The 17121-nt window shown below is 36.2% G+C and overlaps 1 protein-coding gene across 1 annotated transcript; it reads left to right on the top strand.

The window, feature by feature from the left end:
- The first annotated feature begins 12907 nt into the window (after positions 1 to 12907).
- Positions 12908 to 15611, top strand: LOC108685895. Its single transcript, XM_018190913.1, has 5 exons — positions 12908 to 13882; positions 14227 to 14316; positions 14429 to 14641; positions 15083 to 15403; positions 15468 to 15611. Exons 1-5 carry the CDS (start codon positions 12908 to 12910, stop codon positions 15609 to 15611), a joined length of 1743 nt encoding a protein of 580 aa, XP_018046402.1.
- The last annotated feature ends 1510 nt before the right edge of the window (positions 15612 to 17121 follow it).

The following is a 17121-nucleotide window of genomic DNA, read 5'->3' as shown; positions in this document are numbered from 1 at the left end:
TTAAGCATTAAAGATCTAGCTTCGACCGTTATAGACTTTAATATGCTTAGTTATTGTGTATTCACATATATGATCATTAATAATTCATTTATTACTAAATCATTTATTATTTAATATAATACAACCTAATATGTATAGATTTTGAATTATTTTAGCACTATTTTTATCTATTGACTACAGGTGTAACGAGTGCAGCGTGGTACAGTGCAAAAGTCTCTAAAAATCTGACAATCATTCGAGCTCTGCTTTTAAGAATTTAATTCTTATAACGAGGTGTACAATGAAGTAGCAAGCTTTAAAAATTGAGCAATTACAGTCGAATATGCGAAAAATAATCGATTAGCTAATTTCTTACGATTTATATATTATAAGTTTTTTATAAAATATTTTTGTCATTTTATAATATATTTCTATAGATTTCCATTAGAAAACACAAATAAAAATAATAATATGATACTTCTTATTGAAACAGTTTTTGATCTACATTCTAAATTTTTTGTATTGCTGTTAAATACGATTTAAAATAATGTGTAATTTTTTAAATAATTTTTCCATTATTTTAAAAATACGTAATATATACAGCCTTAAGGCTCTCTTATAGATATCGCATAAGGATGAAACAAAGAAATGTATCCTTTTCAATAAAAATAGGATTGAAATAATAATACAATAAAAATTCAAAAATAAAATAATTTTTAATGATTTAAAACATTTGAAATATTTATTTTAAAAATTTCTTTTCAAGTAATACTTAAAATTGGAATTTTGAACGCAATTTTGAGCCCATCATTATTTTGAAAAAAATATGTATATATACACGCAAATAAAATTATTAATGACAAATGATTTTTAAAAAATATAAAATATAATGAAGAAAATAAATAAGAAAATAAAATAAATAAACAGTCACAAATGGAAAAATGGAGAATGAATTAAACGGGTGACGAGAATAACGAGAAAGATGATACGCGATGCTACCAGTATCTATTTGGCGATGTAGAGAGTGGATGGGAGAAACAGTTTACAACAGAATATTGTCCCGTGTAATCCGCTCTCCAATATTTCATCAACTTTTCTATTCTTTTTTTTCCGCGTGGCTTTCTTCGGAAAGGACAAACGTGTCTCTCTTTCCTACTGTATAAAATGTGCAAAGATGTTTTCTTTCTTCTTCATCTCAATTTCTCTATTATATATAACGGAAAATAACTGAATTCAATCCGATTACTAATATAGCGTTAATAATAGCAAAAGTATATTTGAATATATTTTACAATCATTGGCATTGGCATGTATTAAAGAGCTATTTTGATTGTCCTCAATATAAAACATCTTCTCAAGACAGTTCTCGATGTAAATTACCCCTTCCGGAAAAAAAAAATGTCAAAGAGAACTTCCTCTTTATTAATACCTTAAGATCTTGATTTCAGCTCCTTTTTCTTTTTGTCATGTCTTATCAGTACTGAAAATCCAGTGCTAACAAAAACCTTATGTAATATGCAAAGTACCGCGAGGGAAACTTAGGCGTGACAGTGTATTTTCATTACCTCCATCTCGGAACGCAACCGCATGGTAAGGAATTAAAAAATTTAGTACAATCCGCCGCAAGCTATCGCGCGGAAGTCGAGCACCTCTGGCTGATGGTAGAGAGAACATGGCACGACGTAGCGTGGGGGGAAAAAAATTCGCCGTGTAATTCTGACATTCGCGGCATAAATGTTACATCTCGCCGACGAAGTGACTCGGCATCCTGTAAACGTTCTCGCACGGGACAACGTATTTACGCGAATAACCGGTCGCTGTAAACGAGCGGCTATATTGCAATCGAGTGCGATATGCACAGCGAAACTAAATTTCAAAAAAGCTCGCGCACCATGAGCTAATTGTGTCAACGCGCGTCCATGTTTTTCCGTGCGCGTTCGTAACAAGGTTCGGCTAATTAACGGAGGGTTTGCGATGTAATTGCCTATTAGCCGAAGCCAATGCCAAATTGGCGCTTTAAATTAAACGTCACGGTAAAAGGAGAGCAAATCAATCGCGATATTTGTGTACAGTTAAAGATTATGTTATATTAAGAGACGTGTATTCTCGTCGCGCGCGAGTAACGTTGATCGTTTTACCGAATTACAGACCGTTGCCCGTAATCTAATCTCGGTCGATCTAATTAAAAAAGCGATATTCGGTATCACATTTTTTATATTTTTATTTACACATTATATGTATGTTAAAATAAAAAAATCTGCAAAAACAGTAAAATCAAAATGAACGAAAACAATGGAAAAAGCCACGAATAATTGTCGATTGTGGTTACCGGAGATATTGTCATAGTTTCCGTGTATTAGAGTGATCTACCGTAAAACGTCCGGTCCGCGACCAGATATTAAACGTCGCTATTAGTCGAGGTAATGAATTTTAAGGGAGATGAGCGGCCGTGCCCATGCAGCCCATTCTCTCTTTCTCTTCCTCGCTCTCTTTCTCTCTCGCACGTTCCGGGTACTCGACGTAAAGGATTGCCCCCGCGAAATTATTTCCTTTATAAATCAGAGGCCGTTTCGGCGTCATCCCACCTTATCCCGCCCCATGCACCCCCTATTCCGCTGTTCTCTCTCGCTCACAACGTCTCCACGCCGACAAGAGGGGAGAGAAATGGTTGAAGTTTATTAACGATATCTTCATGGATGGAAAATTTTCCATCCTTAAGAAAGCTGAAAGCTCGAGAATGGAAGTAGGGGAATCCTCCTTTTTCTAATAAATTACTTAGAGATTCGGCCGCAGCAATGTAGTTTAATGCTGTTCTAAATTAATTAGACGTTTTTTTTATGACTATATTGTGCAGATGAGAAATCAATTTAAAAAAATACACCGCAAGTCTTCAAATCATATCAGCAATGTTGAAACTTTTTCATTAGATAATAAAAACTGCGAAGTTCTTAATTTTTGAGCGAGCTTATACCGTTATTTAACATGATACCTTTAACTTTGGCACGGGCTGCGAGTACCGTGAGGGAGACGACACAAGGAAGAGACACAAGTAAACCAGTGCTACCAGAATAGGAGAGATCGGCGTGATTTGGTACCAGAATGGTGCGCTGGTGGGGATGTAGTAATTTGTCGGCTCGGAGAAGGCGGCTGGCTCCGAGCTGATAACAGGAGATGGTCCATTCTCCTCTGATTCGACCTCACGTTACTACACGTCCTACGACCAATCCTCCTGCACTCGTCGATGATGACGACCTCCGTGTCTGTAGTCCCACACGGGGTACGTCGAGAATCCGGGATAAGCCTTTTCTCACGAGGCACGTGAGACGTCCGATGGAGAGACGTGCGGAATCGTTTGGTGGAATGTGTAAGATAGCGGCGAAGGATAAGGAAGGAAGAAGCTCAGCAAAGGAAAAGAAGAGTCACAGGATTTTCCATAATCGAGCATATTCCCCGGCGTTTACGAGCGACGATAACCTCGGGAAACCACTTTCTCTGCGGCGCTGCTTTTTAAAACCCCATTCGCAGTGCACTTTCAGAGAAATTATCATCGTCATTTGACTAACTCTACTAAATCCGCCGCATATTATCGAGAAAAGTACAAATTTGTATAAAATTCAGGAACTTATTTTTTTGTAAAAATACATTGATAAAATTCATAAGACTTGTTTCAAAAGAAAATAATCAGCGCGCAATTTGCTTAAATTGGAAACTGTAAAAAAATTCAATTATTATTATTAAGTTAAAAATATTATTAAATATTAAAATCCACCTTTTAACCAAATATGATCCTTTTCATTCATTTGTGTTGATAATAGGACGTCTGTTTTCGTTGAATTTGAATAATAGCTTTTCCCAGAACGATTATAATCACATACTCTGACTGCGAAATTGCAGAATATTAATTAACGCCATTCTCTGGACGAGACATGATGTACAAATTATTTCAATCACGAACTACGTGACGGAAGTCATCTTAATTCGAGAAGAATGCACTCGGGCCGAGTTGAGATTCTTGGGTTTGCTGATTGGTCCTAGCAAACAAAGTTAGCCGCCTAATCTTGTTTTCCCGTGCTTCGACTGCTTCTCAAATCCATTCTGCCAGACTGTATGCGCATGTATTGGTGTGCGAGCGAACGAGTACACGAACGGTGTTCCCCAATCAGTTTAGTATTAGCGCGGAAAAGTTCTAATTACTCCGTGTGCGGCGAATAACCATTAATTCAGCACGTTTAAAAATTTTTTCACGCACCCGCTCTCCGCGCCGTCCGCTTGAGAATTTCGAGTGCGTACTCACATATTATATGAGCGACGAAATAATTACGCGTAACCCGATTACGTCGAAGTTTGTGTGCGCGTTCAAATATTTAACGCATAATGTACCTATACAATGATTTAAAGATTTTCCGCGAGAACATTTCTCATATCTCTCGTATTTGACAATCTATTTTTCAGTAATTTCAATATTGAATTGATAAAACAGGTATAAATTTTCAGCGACACACACACACACACACACACACACACACACACACACCAAGATGCGTAGATATAATATAAATATAACGCATCATGATATAAATAACTCTTATATAAAAAAAATAATTTTACAATTATTACCAATAAATAATAAAAATTATTTTATTAAATTTACATTGTGTAATGAAAAATTAATTAACAAATTAAAAACAGGATTAGTAAAAGCTTAACTCAGGCGATAATATACAATTATGTGACATAAAATAATAAATCAATACATAAAAATAGATTGCACGTTTTACCTTAAATTTTAGCCATCCTCAATAAAATATAGAGTAATATAAATTAAATATAAATCTCGTCGAGATCTCATGTTTTATTGACAGAGAGTCTTTGAGAGAATCCAAACTGATAAAATTAATTATCATAATGTGTAATAAATGCGTAATAAATGTGTAATAAATGCGTAATTAACGCTTTTATTTCAAAATAATACTAAAGAAATATTTATATGCCTCATATAACATGGTTCAATAATGCAAATTAAAAATAAATGTTTAGGAAGACTATGAAACCTATTTGTATATAATTTCTATTAATACTCTGGAGTTTTCTTTGCTTTAAATATTGTATTGATGTAATGTTTGTTTTCACTATTTTTATAGATTTTAACGAGAATTTTTGAATTTACGATGCTTGTGAATATTTTGCGCATTTTGACACCAATATGAATTTTTATTATTTTGACATCTAACATTTACGCTATATTGTTGCGAACGTAACATTATATTCACGATGACAGGATGCGATTTTACAGATGGCCATTTTTTTATATTATTTTATTAGTTGATTCATTTAATTTAAGTATATTAATTTAGTTTATCTGTTCTATTTAATTATGTTTATATGTAACATTGAAGATGAACCGATCGAGCTCGATGACATCTATTATTTATTATTTGCTTTAGATCATGATAATTATTTGTTTCTTACATATTTGTTATTTACATATTTACTTTGTTGTTATTTGGAAATATTTATAATAAATATTTACATAATTAAATGCCACAACTATTGAAAAACTGGTATTGCTTGTTCTCGCTAATCATAATTTAAAAAAAAAATGTATTGACAGAGATATCAAATAAATCAAGTTCCAATAGTTTAATTTCGAGATATCTCATAAGACGCAACGAAACAACTCGAAACAACTCGTGACGGGGCTATTCACGAAGAAGACACTGGCTGATTATCAAGCTCCAGTCTGGGATAGTAACAGGCAAGGAGAGCCAGCAATATGCCTGACGTATGAGAGCGAGTTAAATTAAAGTTTGTTGGCAGTAGACGGGGGAAACAGGCCGCGGCGCCTTGTTTCAAAGCCGTGCGTTAACTGAAAGCCCAAAGTAATCTCACGTACCGATCCTATCGTGGCTCGTGCCGTGCTTTAAACGTTGCGGTGGCGCAGAAAGGCGTTATCCTCGATTTTTCCCGTAACAAAGAGCAATTCCGTTCCGCAATTAATTGCCGCCGCTGCGCGCGTCCGTTCCAAACTGCGTCCCGCGCTTTAACGGCTCTGATCGTATCTTATTTTATACGTATAAGCGGCAGAGAAATTACTCGGATTGTGCACGCCTCAGTTATACTTCCTACGGGCAAATACAGCCCTTAAACGGCCCTTAAGCGGCAACGTGCAATTCATAATTTACAACGCGTTTATGTTTCAGTCTTCCATGAACATCTTTATATAACGGTATTCTTTGACGAAATAATAGACAAAGCGTGAATGAGAAGATCCCGGCGCGGCGTCTCATTTTCAAATGCGTTTAAATTTAATCCCCAATTAAATCTGCCGTTAAATTGTGACATTTTATTTTCAGGAAGTCTCGCGATTATATGAAATTACGCTAGACTCTCTTGTGTGAGGCGGAAAGTAATTTTTATAAAATTTATCATTATACACGGATTCGCACAACAACTTCTCCAACTTTATTAGCCTTGCTATCGTACGATGAATATTTCGTGAACCATGCTACGCAACATACATTTATAAGCTTATGATATTACGGGATTTCTAATCAGAATTTATATTTCGAAAACATGAAACTTGCATTTCTGGCCGATGTGCAATTATTCCCCCGTCCTTGCGACGGAAAACACGTGTAATTTTCCGCCGAGTTTCTCACTATCATTGTCACGCCGACTAACTTTACACACGTCGACGACCCGCTGTCAGAGTAGCGAAGTATCAGACGGTCTGATATCCGACGTTGCTTAGACATTCGCTGCTCAAATATTCTCGGGATTCTGCACGACGTGACGTCCTCACGTCTAACCGCTGTGTATGCACGCGAACTTACGTTTACTACGTATGCTTGCGGAAACGTATAACATGTCGTGTTATTAATGGATTTTCTAATGACGCACTTTTGCACGCTTACAATTCGTCATTCTACATTACAAGATCAAATTGATTTTTCTATGCGGTAAACATTATTATGTGTCAATTACGTGAAATATCGTATTATACCAGTTAACTAATTTAAATAAATCGTGTATAAGTAGAAATAATCTTAAAAATTGGTAGATCAATTGCTGTTCTTTTGAGCTGAACTTTTCGCACGGTTCATTTTTCCTCTTTCTCTTTCCACGAAAAAAAAATTATAAGCTTAATAAGAGAACAAACAATCTTAAGAATAAATGAGAAACTAAAGAAAGTAGTGTCTGTTTGAAATAGTTTTGAAAAAAGGAACATTTTGTATGTTCAAATTTTAATTAATATTATGACAATATCTACAGAACAAGTTCCAAGCGTCATTAATGAACACCATTGTCCATGACTACACCGGTGACGCAAAATGTACGTATACGCATTCTCCTGATTGTCAACTCATTTCCTGTGAGCGCAGAGAGCTTTTTAGCGAACTGTCAAACTCCGCCGAACCACGAATTACTCATTCCAACACGTCCACTGTACTCCAATGTACTCTCGCGCGGATCAAAGATTCCGGAATTCCGTGGGCACAGACTCGAAACATCGATTCTCAACCATGAAATACCTAGAGATCGTCAAACGATCGAGCGACATACTCGGTAGACTCATGTTTAACAGTTAGTAATGCTGAATAATTCGTTAGCGACAGTGTCGAGAATATTTTTGCAAAAATATTTCGTCGATCTCAATGATGATATTCTCTATATATTTGTATTCATTTCTCACAGACGTAGAGATAAAATATTTGATAAAAACTCAAATAATTATTTTTTAATTAGCATATTTTACATATGGAGAAAATTAATGCGCAGTTTGATAAATATGATTAATATTCCCTTTCAATTAAAAGCTGAATTTATAATTTGATATTTAGGGGGGGGGATAATAAATTGTTTTTTTTTTAATTTTCAACTGCATTTAAGAACTACATTTAAAGTCCAAATTTATAAAGATTGATTACCGATTTCGTACATTTCACACACATACAAATGTTGGTCTTAAACTGTCACTGTACTTTATCAAATTTGACGAACTTTTTTTATATTGGCACATTTATGAGAAAAAGACCTGTGAATAAATCACGATTCTTAAAAAATAAAAATTTTTTATTATTCTACATCGATTTTATAATAACTGATTTTATAATATATTATTCAGAAACTTTATTCGAAATTTTGACGTAGATATACAAGTAATTCCGATTCAATCACATACTACAGTGCGGCAAATAATTATTTTCGTCCAATTGTCTTCTCGCTGAATGCAATGTGCATCGAGTCACCCGACCGGAAGACTGGCGACAGCTGAGACAACGGAAATAAGATGGCGACCACACTGGTATCTTGTCCCATCGTTAGGTCAATGTACCATAGTGCGAACGTTAGTGTGCTTCTCCTCGCGTAAGTTATGTACGTAATTACGTACGTAACTTATTGTTAGCGCAATGCGTCTATTTATTGCAAAATACACACGTGCGCGGGCGCATTGGAAGTTTCCGAGCTTCCTCGGTGGTCGCAAGCGAGCGCAATATGTGCTGCAGCTTATTGGCCGGCAGTTAATACCGAAGTTGCGTAACTATACGATGCCCCGTTGCGAAAAGGTGTCCCTTTTGCCTCTAAAATAATTACTTCATGAGATGTATTCTCTTTGCCATCCTATCTCTTTCCTTCTCTCATTTCTGTTAAACTTTAAAATTACATTCTAGATTGCTTATATTTTCTAAAGATAATCGGAATTTCATCGTGAATATTGAAATGCTATATAAGATATAGATGTGAGTTTGATATATAAAGTCATTATTAATGTTCATTAATATATACAGAGTGTCCCAAAATTCACGCATTCGGAATACAGAACATACTTTATGCTAAAACAAACAACTTTTTTCTTTAGCAAAATTGCATTCGATAAATAATTTTTGCGCTTATTTGTTAACTTCAACCTGCTCTCCCGCAAAAATTACTTATCGGACGCAATTTTGCTAAAAGAAAAAGTTACTGTTGTGCTAAAACGAACATCTTTTTCCTATAGTAAAATCATATTCGATAAATAATTTTGCGTTTACTCGTATAACTTCAATCTACTTTTCTGTAAAAACTACTTGTCAGACACAATTTTGCAAAAGGAAAAAGTTGTTTATTTTAGCATAATATATCATGTCCTGTACTTCGAATGCGTGAATTTTACTCCTGTATATTAAATTACAAATGTGTATTAAATAAAATTATACATATATATAGTTTATATTAAATTTAAAAAAATAAACACTTTTATTTTCATTCTTGTTATATTTTTATTCTTTTTGCACTTGCTCCCATTTTTCTTCAATGTATTGAATTAACTAACAATACAAAGTACAATTTGATATCCCGTCCAAACATGGGTCAGTAGAATTCGTCCATTTTTTTCACCTAATCAGGACAATGTTTAGATTCTTATCTGAGTACCACCCAGGTATCACTCCATCCTTGTTTGCCGATTATTAAACAAAGACGACATGACATCTAGAGAATCTCCGTGAGAATCCAAACACGCCTTAGAAAAGGTTGGTTCAAAAAATTTCTAAAAATTCATTAACAACTTTCTAAAATAAATATTGAAACTTCATTTTGGAAAATAATAAAATGTAGTATAATTTATAATTATTGAAAGACTCAAAGAAACTTAAACGAACAGGAATCGCTCGATCACTAGTGATTCGACCTTGAAGGGTTAAAAATAAAAAATGTACAAAATTTTAATAAATATTTGTTTTAATAATATAAACTAAATATTACTCTATAATAGTATAATAGTATAAACTAAATATTTATTCTAAATGTAAATATTTATATTTATTTGATATAAAAACCATTAATTTAACAATATTTTCTGTTATTGAGTAAATAGTTATTTACCGTAAATAAATGTTTAGCTAGCACTATCGAAAAAAATATGTATTTAGATGTAACAAGTCTTTTTCTTAATGCATCATTCAAACGTGTGCATATAAATATGATATATAAATATATATGAATGTCTGCAGTGCAGTGAATTCGAGTCCATAGGTTTGCTAAGCCCAAATGACTATGCAGATCAGTCATCCCTGTGGAAGTATGTGCATAAAACGCAAAACTTAATGGTGAAGACATCTTGTGGAACATCCGTTAGATTTTGAGTAAAATCCCCAACAAAACATGAATCTTTTTCAGATAAATATTAGAACTTTACGATATTATCCACGATAGATACAAATTTAGCCATTAAAAACGTGGTTTATGTTCAGAGAATGGAAAGGATCTCAGAACACGATGAACGTCAGTCGATGGTACAGAACTCGACCTATGCGATCAATATAAGCTTTAGAGGAAAGTACTACCATCTCTTCCTAGTTCCCGGAAGCTTGTCATGATGACTGCGATATTTGCACTACGCTCTGAATTTGTTTGATCGATAACGAAATTAAATATCTTTAGTAGTTGACAATAGTCTGTATTGGTCCATATCGGCAATCACTACAGGATACCGAGAATTGTGGCTTAATTAAATATAAAAAAATTGTGTCAGTTGAAACAAACTCATTGATCTATTACATAGTGTATAAAATTATTAAAAATGTCTCATCCATCAAGATTGAAACGACCTAGACATCGCTATTTAATACCAAAGCTACGTGTTATGGAGGGAACAAAGTATGTTGAATAATACAAAAATAGAATTAGTGTGTATAAAAATATAATGTATATTTAATAAAAATTAAAAATATTTTTCAAGCGTTAGATAAATTTTGCTATTAATCATCGTTTAATAAATTTTTTTTTATTATTATGTCAATTAAGTAATTAAGCACAGTATTTTAAAGAAAATATTCCTGAAATATATATTTTATTAAACTATTGCATTAAAAATTAATAAAAAATTTCTTATCACATATAACCTCGCTTCAGATGGGATCGTTCTTTTTCTAAATCGAAGGAATATTGGAAGAAATTTTGCGACGATGAAGAAAAAAGATTAATTAGAGTAAGAAACTCATTTCCAAAATCACCCTACCTTCCTATTATTCCTATTTTGCGCGATTTTGAAACAGACATTCGCGATATCATAGATTCTTCCATTCCTCGAAGCTTCGATGAAAACGTACTTCTCGTAAATCCGAAATTCTCCGAAGCGGCGGATATTTCTTCAACAAGAGACAACGAAAGTTTTATTTCTAACGCTAGAGAGCCAATAGTTAAAATCTCTCCTCCCACCCCAAAAAAACCATCAAAAAATAACGCAATCACAATCGCTAGGACGAATGCAGAAGAACAACATACGCTTGTTACTATTCAAAATAAATCTACAATCAAAAAAGTGGATTCGTATAAAGAATCAAAGTCGCTTGATGTTTCTTCCAAAAATTCTATCATACCACATGACGGATCAAGAGATGGAAGAATATATTCAAAGAAGACATGTCCTTTTCACAGATATGAACCCGTGGTAAAAATTTTTGACGACGATATCGAAAGATATTTGATGGAAGACCCGAGAGCAAATGTATCGCTGGGAGAAAAATTGAACAAATTGCCATACGTGCAGGACGCGTCTAAATATGATAAAGATAAGAATAGAATAACTTCTGTCGAGAGTAAGAAGATTAGAAAGGTTACTGTTCCACAAAAGGCGTTAGAGTATTATCTAGACAGTACTGTTGATTTAACTACAAGTGGAACTACAGAGATCAAATCTAAAAATAAGAAAAATTATATACTCGACAAACAATACAATTTCAGATCTGACGTTTATACATCGAAATTTAAATTTTCTTCCGGCAAAAAGTCTACAAAAGAGATAAAGTCCATGGATAGTTTAAAAATTGCATCGTCGTTTCCAAAATCGTTTCAATCCCAAAATAGAGTTAAAAGAACATCTGACAAAGTAATAAATCAATCATCGAATTTACAGACTCTTGAAATTCGGGAAAAGCTTATCGATAAATCAGAATGACAAGATGCGCTACCTAATCTTCAAATGCAATTGGAGCAGATGATTGATAATAGAACGCGGGAATTTTTGAATTACTCGCAACGATGCGCATATAAGGCATTGAAGCGCTTGACGCTTAACAAAAATCTGAATTTCAAACCCGAAGTGTGGGAGGAAACGTCGGTGAGATCGCGCGCTTCTACTGACAGATCGATAATAGATACAAACCAGTCAGACGTGGCTGAGAGCGGAAGTCCTGAATCCAGGACTCATATCCCAGAGTTTCCTTTCTCACGCGAAATGCAAAGAAGATTGAGAGAAATGTGGACTGCAAATATCGAAGAGCAGGGCGTTAAATATAAGCTGTTAAAGTTAAACTCTGACAAATCCTCCATGGTTCCCGCAAAATCATTGACGAAGTCCGCCTTTAGCACGAAGTTCGCCAAGTACGAAACTTGGGAAAATCGTTCAGCGAAATTTCTAAACGCTATTCCGAGGATTTCGTGCTTTCGACGCAAGAACCGTGATAGGTGCTTATCCTGCATGCATAAATCCCTGCGGAAGGCGAACGAAACCGAAGCTGTCTCCTCGCGAGCGTCATTGCTAACGGAAATTGAAGCAAAAGACGATAGCGAGTCCAGCTCCGACGGTCTTCCGGAATTTCGCGAGGAATTGCGGAAGATATTATATTCTCAGAGAAAGGAAATTCTGAGATATCCGGAAACGGTTGAGGATAGGTCAAGCAAATCAGCATCACCGTCGCTTCAAATGGAACAAGAAGGTACCGAGATTTCGCTGCAGATTGATCCAATTCAATCTAAGGATAAAACACCAAAACCTACTAAAAGTCTGCTATCTAAAGATCCAAAGAGCTTGAAAGCCTCCTCCAGCTCGATTTCAATATCGTCGGACATTGAACGATCAAAAATTTCGTCCTCGGAAGCGCATACCTCTGACGATGAGACATCATCCTCGCTGGCGCTGGATAATGATCCATCTCAATACAAAAACATGGCGCCCTGTCACTTACCTACGGTCTTGCTACCCAGCATGGAACCTTTGCGAGCTTTGAGACACAAAAAACCGATTATCATGGAGTCGCGAAACGCTCTCATGAAGACTGCAACTTCGATGAAGGAGAAATCTGACGATGAATATTATGATGTCGAAGAAACAACAAAGGAAAGACTGCCATCGAAAATAACCAGCGAGAAATCTGAAAAGGTTGATGAGAAGAAAGATACGCTCTCGAAGACCCCGAATGCTCTCTTGAAAGTTAAGTCGCAGCAACAGCTGATATCGCCAATCGTAGAATCTGCACGAAAGGGCGAGCTGAAGAGAGGATACAGTTACGCGAGCATCAAGGATTTATCGAAAGATTCTACGAGACGTACGTTCGAGATTCCTCGAGGCAAGGAGGAAGATGGGCAAGGAAAGGTAATCCCCGTGGAGGAGATAGATTCCGCGAAAAGGTCGACTTCCTCCGACTCAGTGAAAGCAGAGAGGCGCGTGGAATTACCGCTTTTGACGATCGCTGAAGTCTCGCGATTTTTAGAGAAAATTAATCGCGACGACATGTCGACCACGACCATGTTGAAGAGCTTGGCGAACGAATTTTCTTTGCGAATGATAAAACAACACAGCACTAGCATGACGACGACAAAAAAGCGCGCTAAACTAGTCGCGAGATTAACAAAGTTACTAGTGGATTCGCAATGTTATTTGAATCCTGATAAATTCCCGTCTGACCTTGTTTTCTCCACAAAACAGTCTCCCGCTTGCAATACTCGTCTGCTGAGACATGCTCTGCCGCTTGATTCCTACAATTTTGTCGCCCCATTATTGGGTATGCCGAATTGGTATCCAAAAAAAGTCATAAAGGAAGAGGTACTTTATGAAAAGAAAGAGGAAGAAAAAGAAGAAGAAGAAGAAGAAGAAGAAGAAGAAGAAGAAGAGATAGAAGGCACGATTCCCTTCGATTTGATTGTACGTATGTAGATATGTTCTGCTATCGGATATTCTATAATATATTCTATAACGAATTTAGATTTTTTTAAAGAAGAATTTTATCATAACTTTCAAATTTTTAACATTATATTTTCATGTTTATGATTCTAATTAATTTCTTTTAATAAAACTCAATTAAAACTAATTGGAAATTACATTCTCGCTACGTTATATATTTTTTATGTTCGATAAATTGATTATGTAAGTCAAAAATGAAAATAAGTCTCTCATTTAATACTGTGAATTCTATCGTTACTCGGACACAGTACGCTTTGTCCGTTCGAGAGTTATTAGTTGAAAGTAAGCCTTTTATACGCCTGTAGGTGCATCCCCCGACGACCAAAGACGGAGATGAGTTAAAAATAGATCAAGTTAGACCTTATGTTCTCTTTTTAAAGAAACCGCGACGCAAGGTACGGTATCGATAATGCGAAATAACATTTATCAGTTTGTACGCTAAAATCAGCTTCTGCTCCATGCAAAAGTCTTCGGTTTCTTAATACCGATTACCACTGATCGTTACAGGTTGTCACTTGGCGTCCTTTAACGGCGGCAGATCTTAAAGACTACGATCCTGAGGCTACTCTTGAGATGAGAGCTAGAAATATTACGAACAGGATATGCCGTGACTTCTGTGAATGGCTACGTAGTTTAGGCGACACCAACAAAATCGACGAGGAAATCCTAGGAGATATGTTCGAAATTGACTTTACGGCCGACGTTAGCAGAACGATGGAGGTACAGATAGAAACAAAGTACATAGACGCATAGTGTATTGCGCTCCGTAAATGCGTTCTCGCGCGTGCACGCGATAGTCCTACAACGGCGTAACATCATAATACGATGCATGATGTAACAGCGATAACACGCACTTTGAGCGGTGAACCACACAACGCAGAATTTGAATTATAACTTCAACGTGGTACTAGAAGGCTGACCTGATTGCACGTTCGCATTTCTCAAATAAAGCTCGTCGAGTCTCTCGTGGAGAAAATGATATTTCCTTCCAATAGAAAAAACACAATTAAATTAATGACAGAAATCTCATTATCGTAAGATTGTTTTTTTTTTTACGTCTTTTTTTTGGAGAGTGTCAGAAATTCATAACATAAAGGAAACTTTTCTATGTTACGCCGGAGGGATATAAGAAAATAAAATATTCGATTATATTTGAGATAGATGTCAATAAGGGAAATGCCGATGGTACCTAATGATGTTGCCGCAGCGAGACAGTGTTTTGATGCAAGTGAGCTTGCCATGACCAAGAAGCATCTGATTAGAGATGCCAAAGCTGAGAGTAAGCCGACCAAAACAATGGCCTTTGGCACCGCGATTCCCTGGAAGTTTCGGTTCGTACCACCTAAAAATCGAGTGAGAGAGAGATGGCTACGATGCGAGAACGTGATGATCGATCTAGAAACGATGGACGTGGTCTGGAAAGACACAACGCATCTGGAGAGTGTCAGGTCTTTCGCAAAATGGCTCAGTGCACGTTCGGAAGTAAGTGCATAAGCAATTTTTACTCTAAACAATTGCTTTCTTCATCTTGTCATTATACTTTTAGATTTTGCTGCCGGGTGCATTAAAAACCACATTGACCACCAAAAAAGAACACGCCAAAATTGACAAGACGCATTTGCAAATGAATGTCAAACAGATTAGCGGTTTTAAAGTCCGCGACACGCTTCAGAATCCTGACTCGTTCTGATTTGACTCTAATTAACAGAAGTAGGAGAGATCGGTGCTTAGAAAGAAATTGTCGCTAGACCCTCAAAGTTCCTGCATACTGGCGCCAAATACGTGTAACCGATACGACCGCATGATGACACAGCGCAGAACGCCCATTTCCTGTATGCGGCGAACGGTTAACCTCCGTGTAGCCGCCGTGGATGCTTCAATCGCAAACAATTCCCGTGGAAATTTCGACAAACGTTCAATTACGGGACCTAATTTTCTGCTAATGATCGCCACGTTTCACTAATCCAACGTAACGTAGAAATCAAGTTTCTCGCCGGGTTCCTACCTCGAATCAAAATGTATGGATCATTAAAAGGCGTGAACGGTTACCGGACCATCATTCCTGATTTGGCGTGTAGATTGGATTAACAGTCCGATTTCTGTCTCTCCTACTCTCCCACACACTATGTACACACGTACACCCGCACATACACACAACAAATTAATTCATTGGCAACGTGGCGCATCGACTAATACTGTATTTCGCTGCACCAATTATCGATCACTCAAGTCCCATTGCATTGAACTCCATTAAATACGTGCACGTAATGACTGTAATGTTAATAATGTTATTCCCATATATATAAATTAATAATAATCTCTTATCACACAATATAGAAGAGATAAGTAACCCGCGGAACATATTTATATATTTCTCTTCATGTTGGAAACAAAAATGTCCTACAGTGCTTGACACTTCCGATATTTCTCGATTCCATTTTCAATTTAACAAGCCGAACGCCATTACAAATGGCATTTTACATTATTACATAGGTAATAATATGTAAAGTGATCCTACAAAAAAAGAAACAAAATGACAATGGCAAATAAAAAGCATGGATACCTGAAGCTGAACCATAGAGCCGACGATCTCGCATCGACGAGTTGTCTAGCAAAATAACGCAAACGAGCCGATGAAATATTGGAAACGTATCACGAACGCCGGATGTCCTCTGACAGTACTTCTGCTTACGACAGAAAACGCGCCTTAGACTCGCGGCAACAGCGGTAGGAAAGAGAAAAAAAGAGGGAGAGAAAAAAGCAAAACTCGCCTCATTCGCGATACATCTTCCTTGGTACGACGTACCAATTCTCCCTACCATAATTTTCTTTTCGTTTTTCCACGGAATACCACGATTCAAATTATATCGCGTCAACGAACGAAGAGTCATTACGAGGCAACGAGGCATCAGGGTGACATCGTGACTAAAATCGTGGTTGGGGTTTTTTGCCTCGGGGATACGAAAGTAAACGAGAGAAAGAAAGAAAGGAAAGAGAAGAAAAAAAGAGAGAAAGAAAGAAAAAGTCCAGATTCAAAAGAACAGATATGCATCGGCTAGGTTTGCCACATGCTTCAAATCCGGTTCTTCTCTGTTTGTCTTTAATATTTATTTAACCTTTTTTTCCTGCATGCACGCCGGCATACGAAACGTGAAGCATTATTCGCGCGAGCGTTTTGCTAAATATTTACACGCAACACA

Source organism: Atta colombica, unplaced genomic scaffold, assembly GCF_001594045.1.
Source record: "Atta colombica isolate Treedump-2 unplaced genomic scaffold, Acol1.0 scaffold162, whole genome shotgun sequence".
Taxonomy (NCBI): Eukaryota; Metazoa; Arthropoda; class Insecta; order Hymenoptera; family Formicidae; genus Atta; species Atta colombica.
Note: the sequence above shows the minus strand (reverse complement) of the source record. Positions and strands in the feature narration are given on the sequence as shown.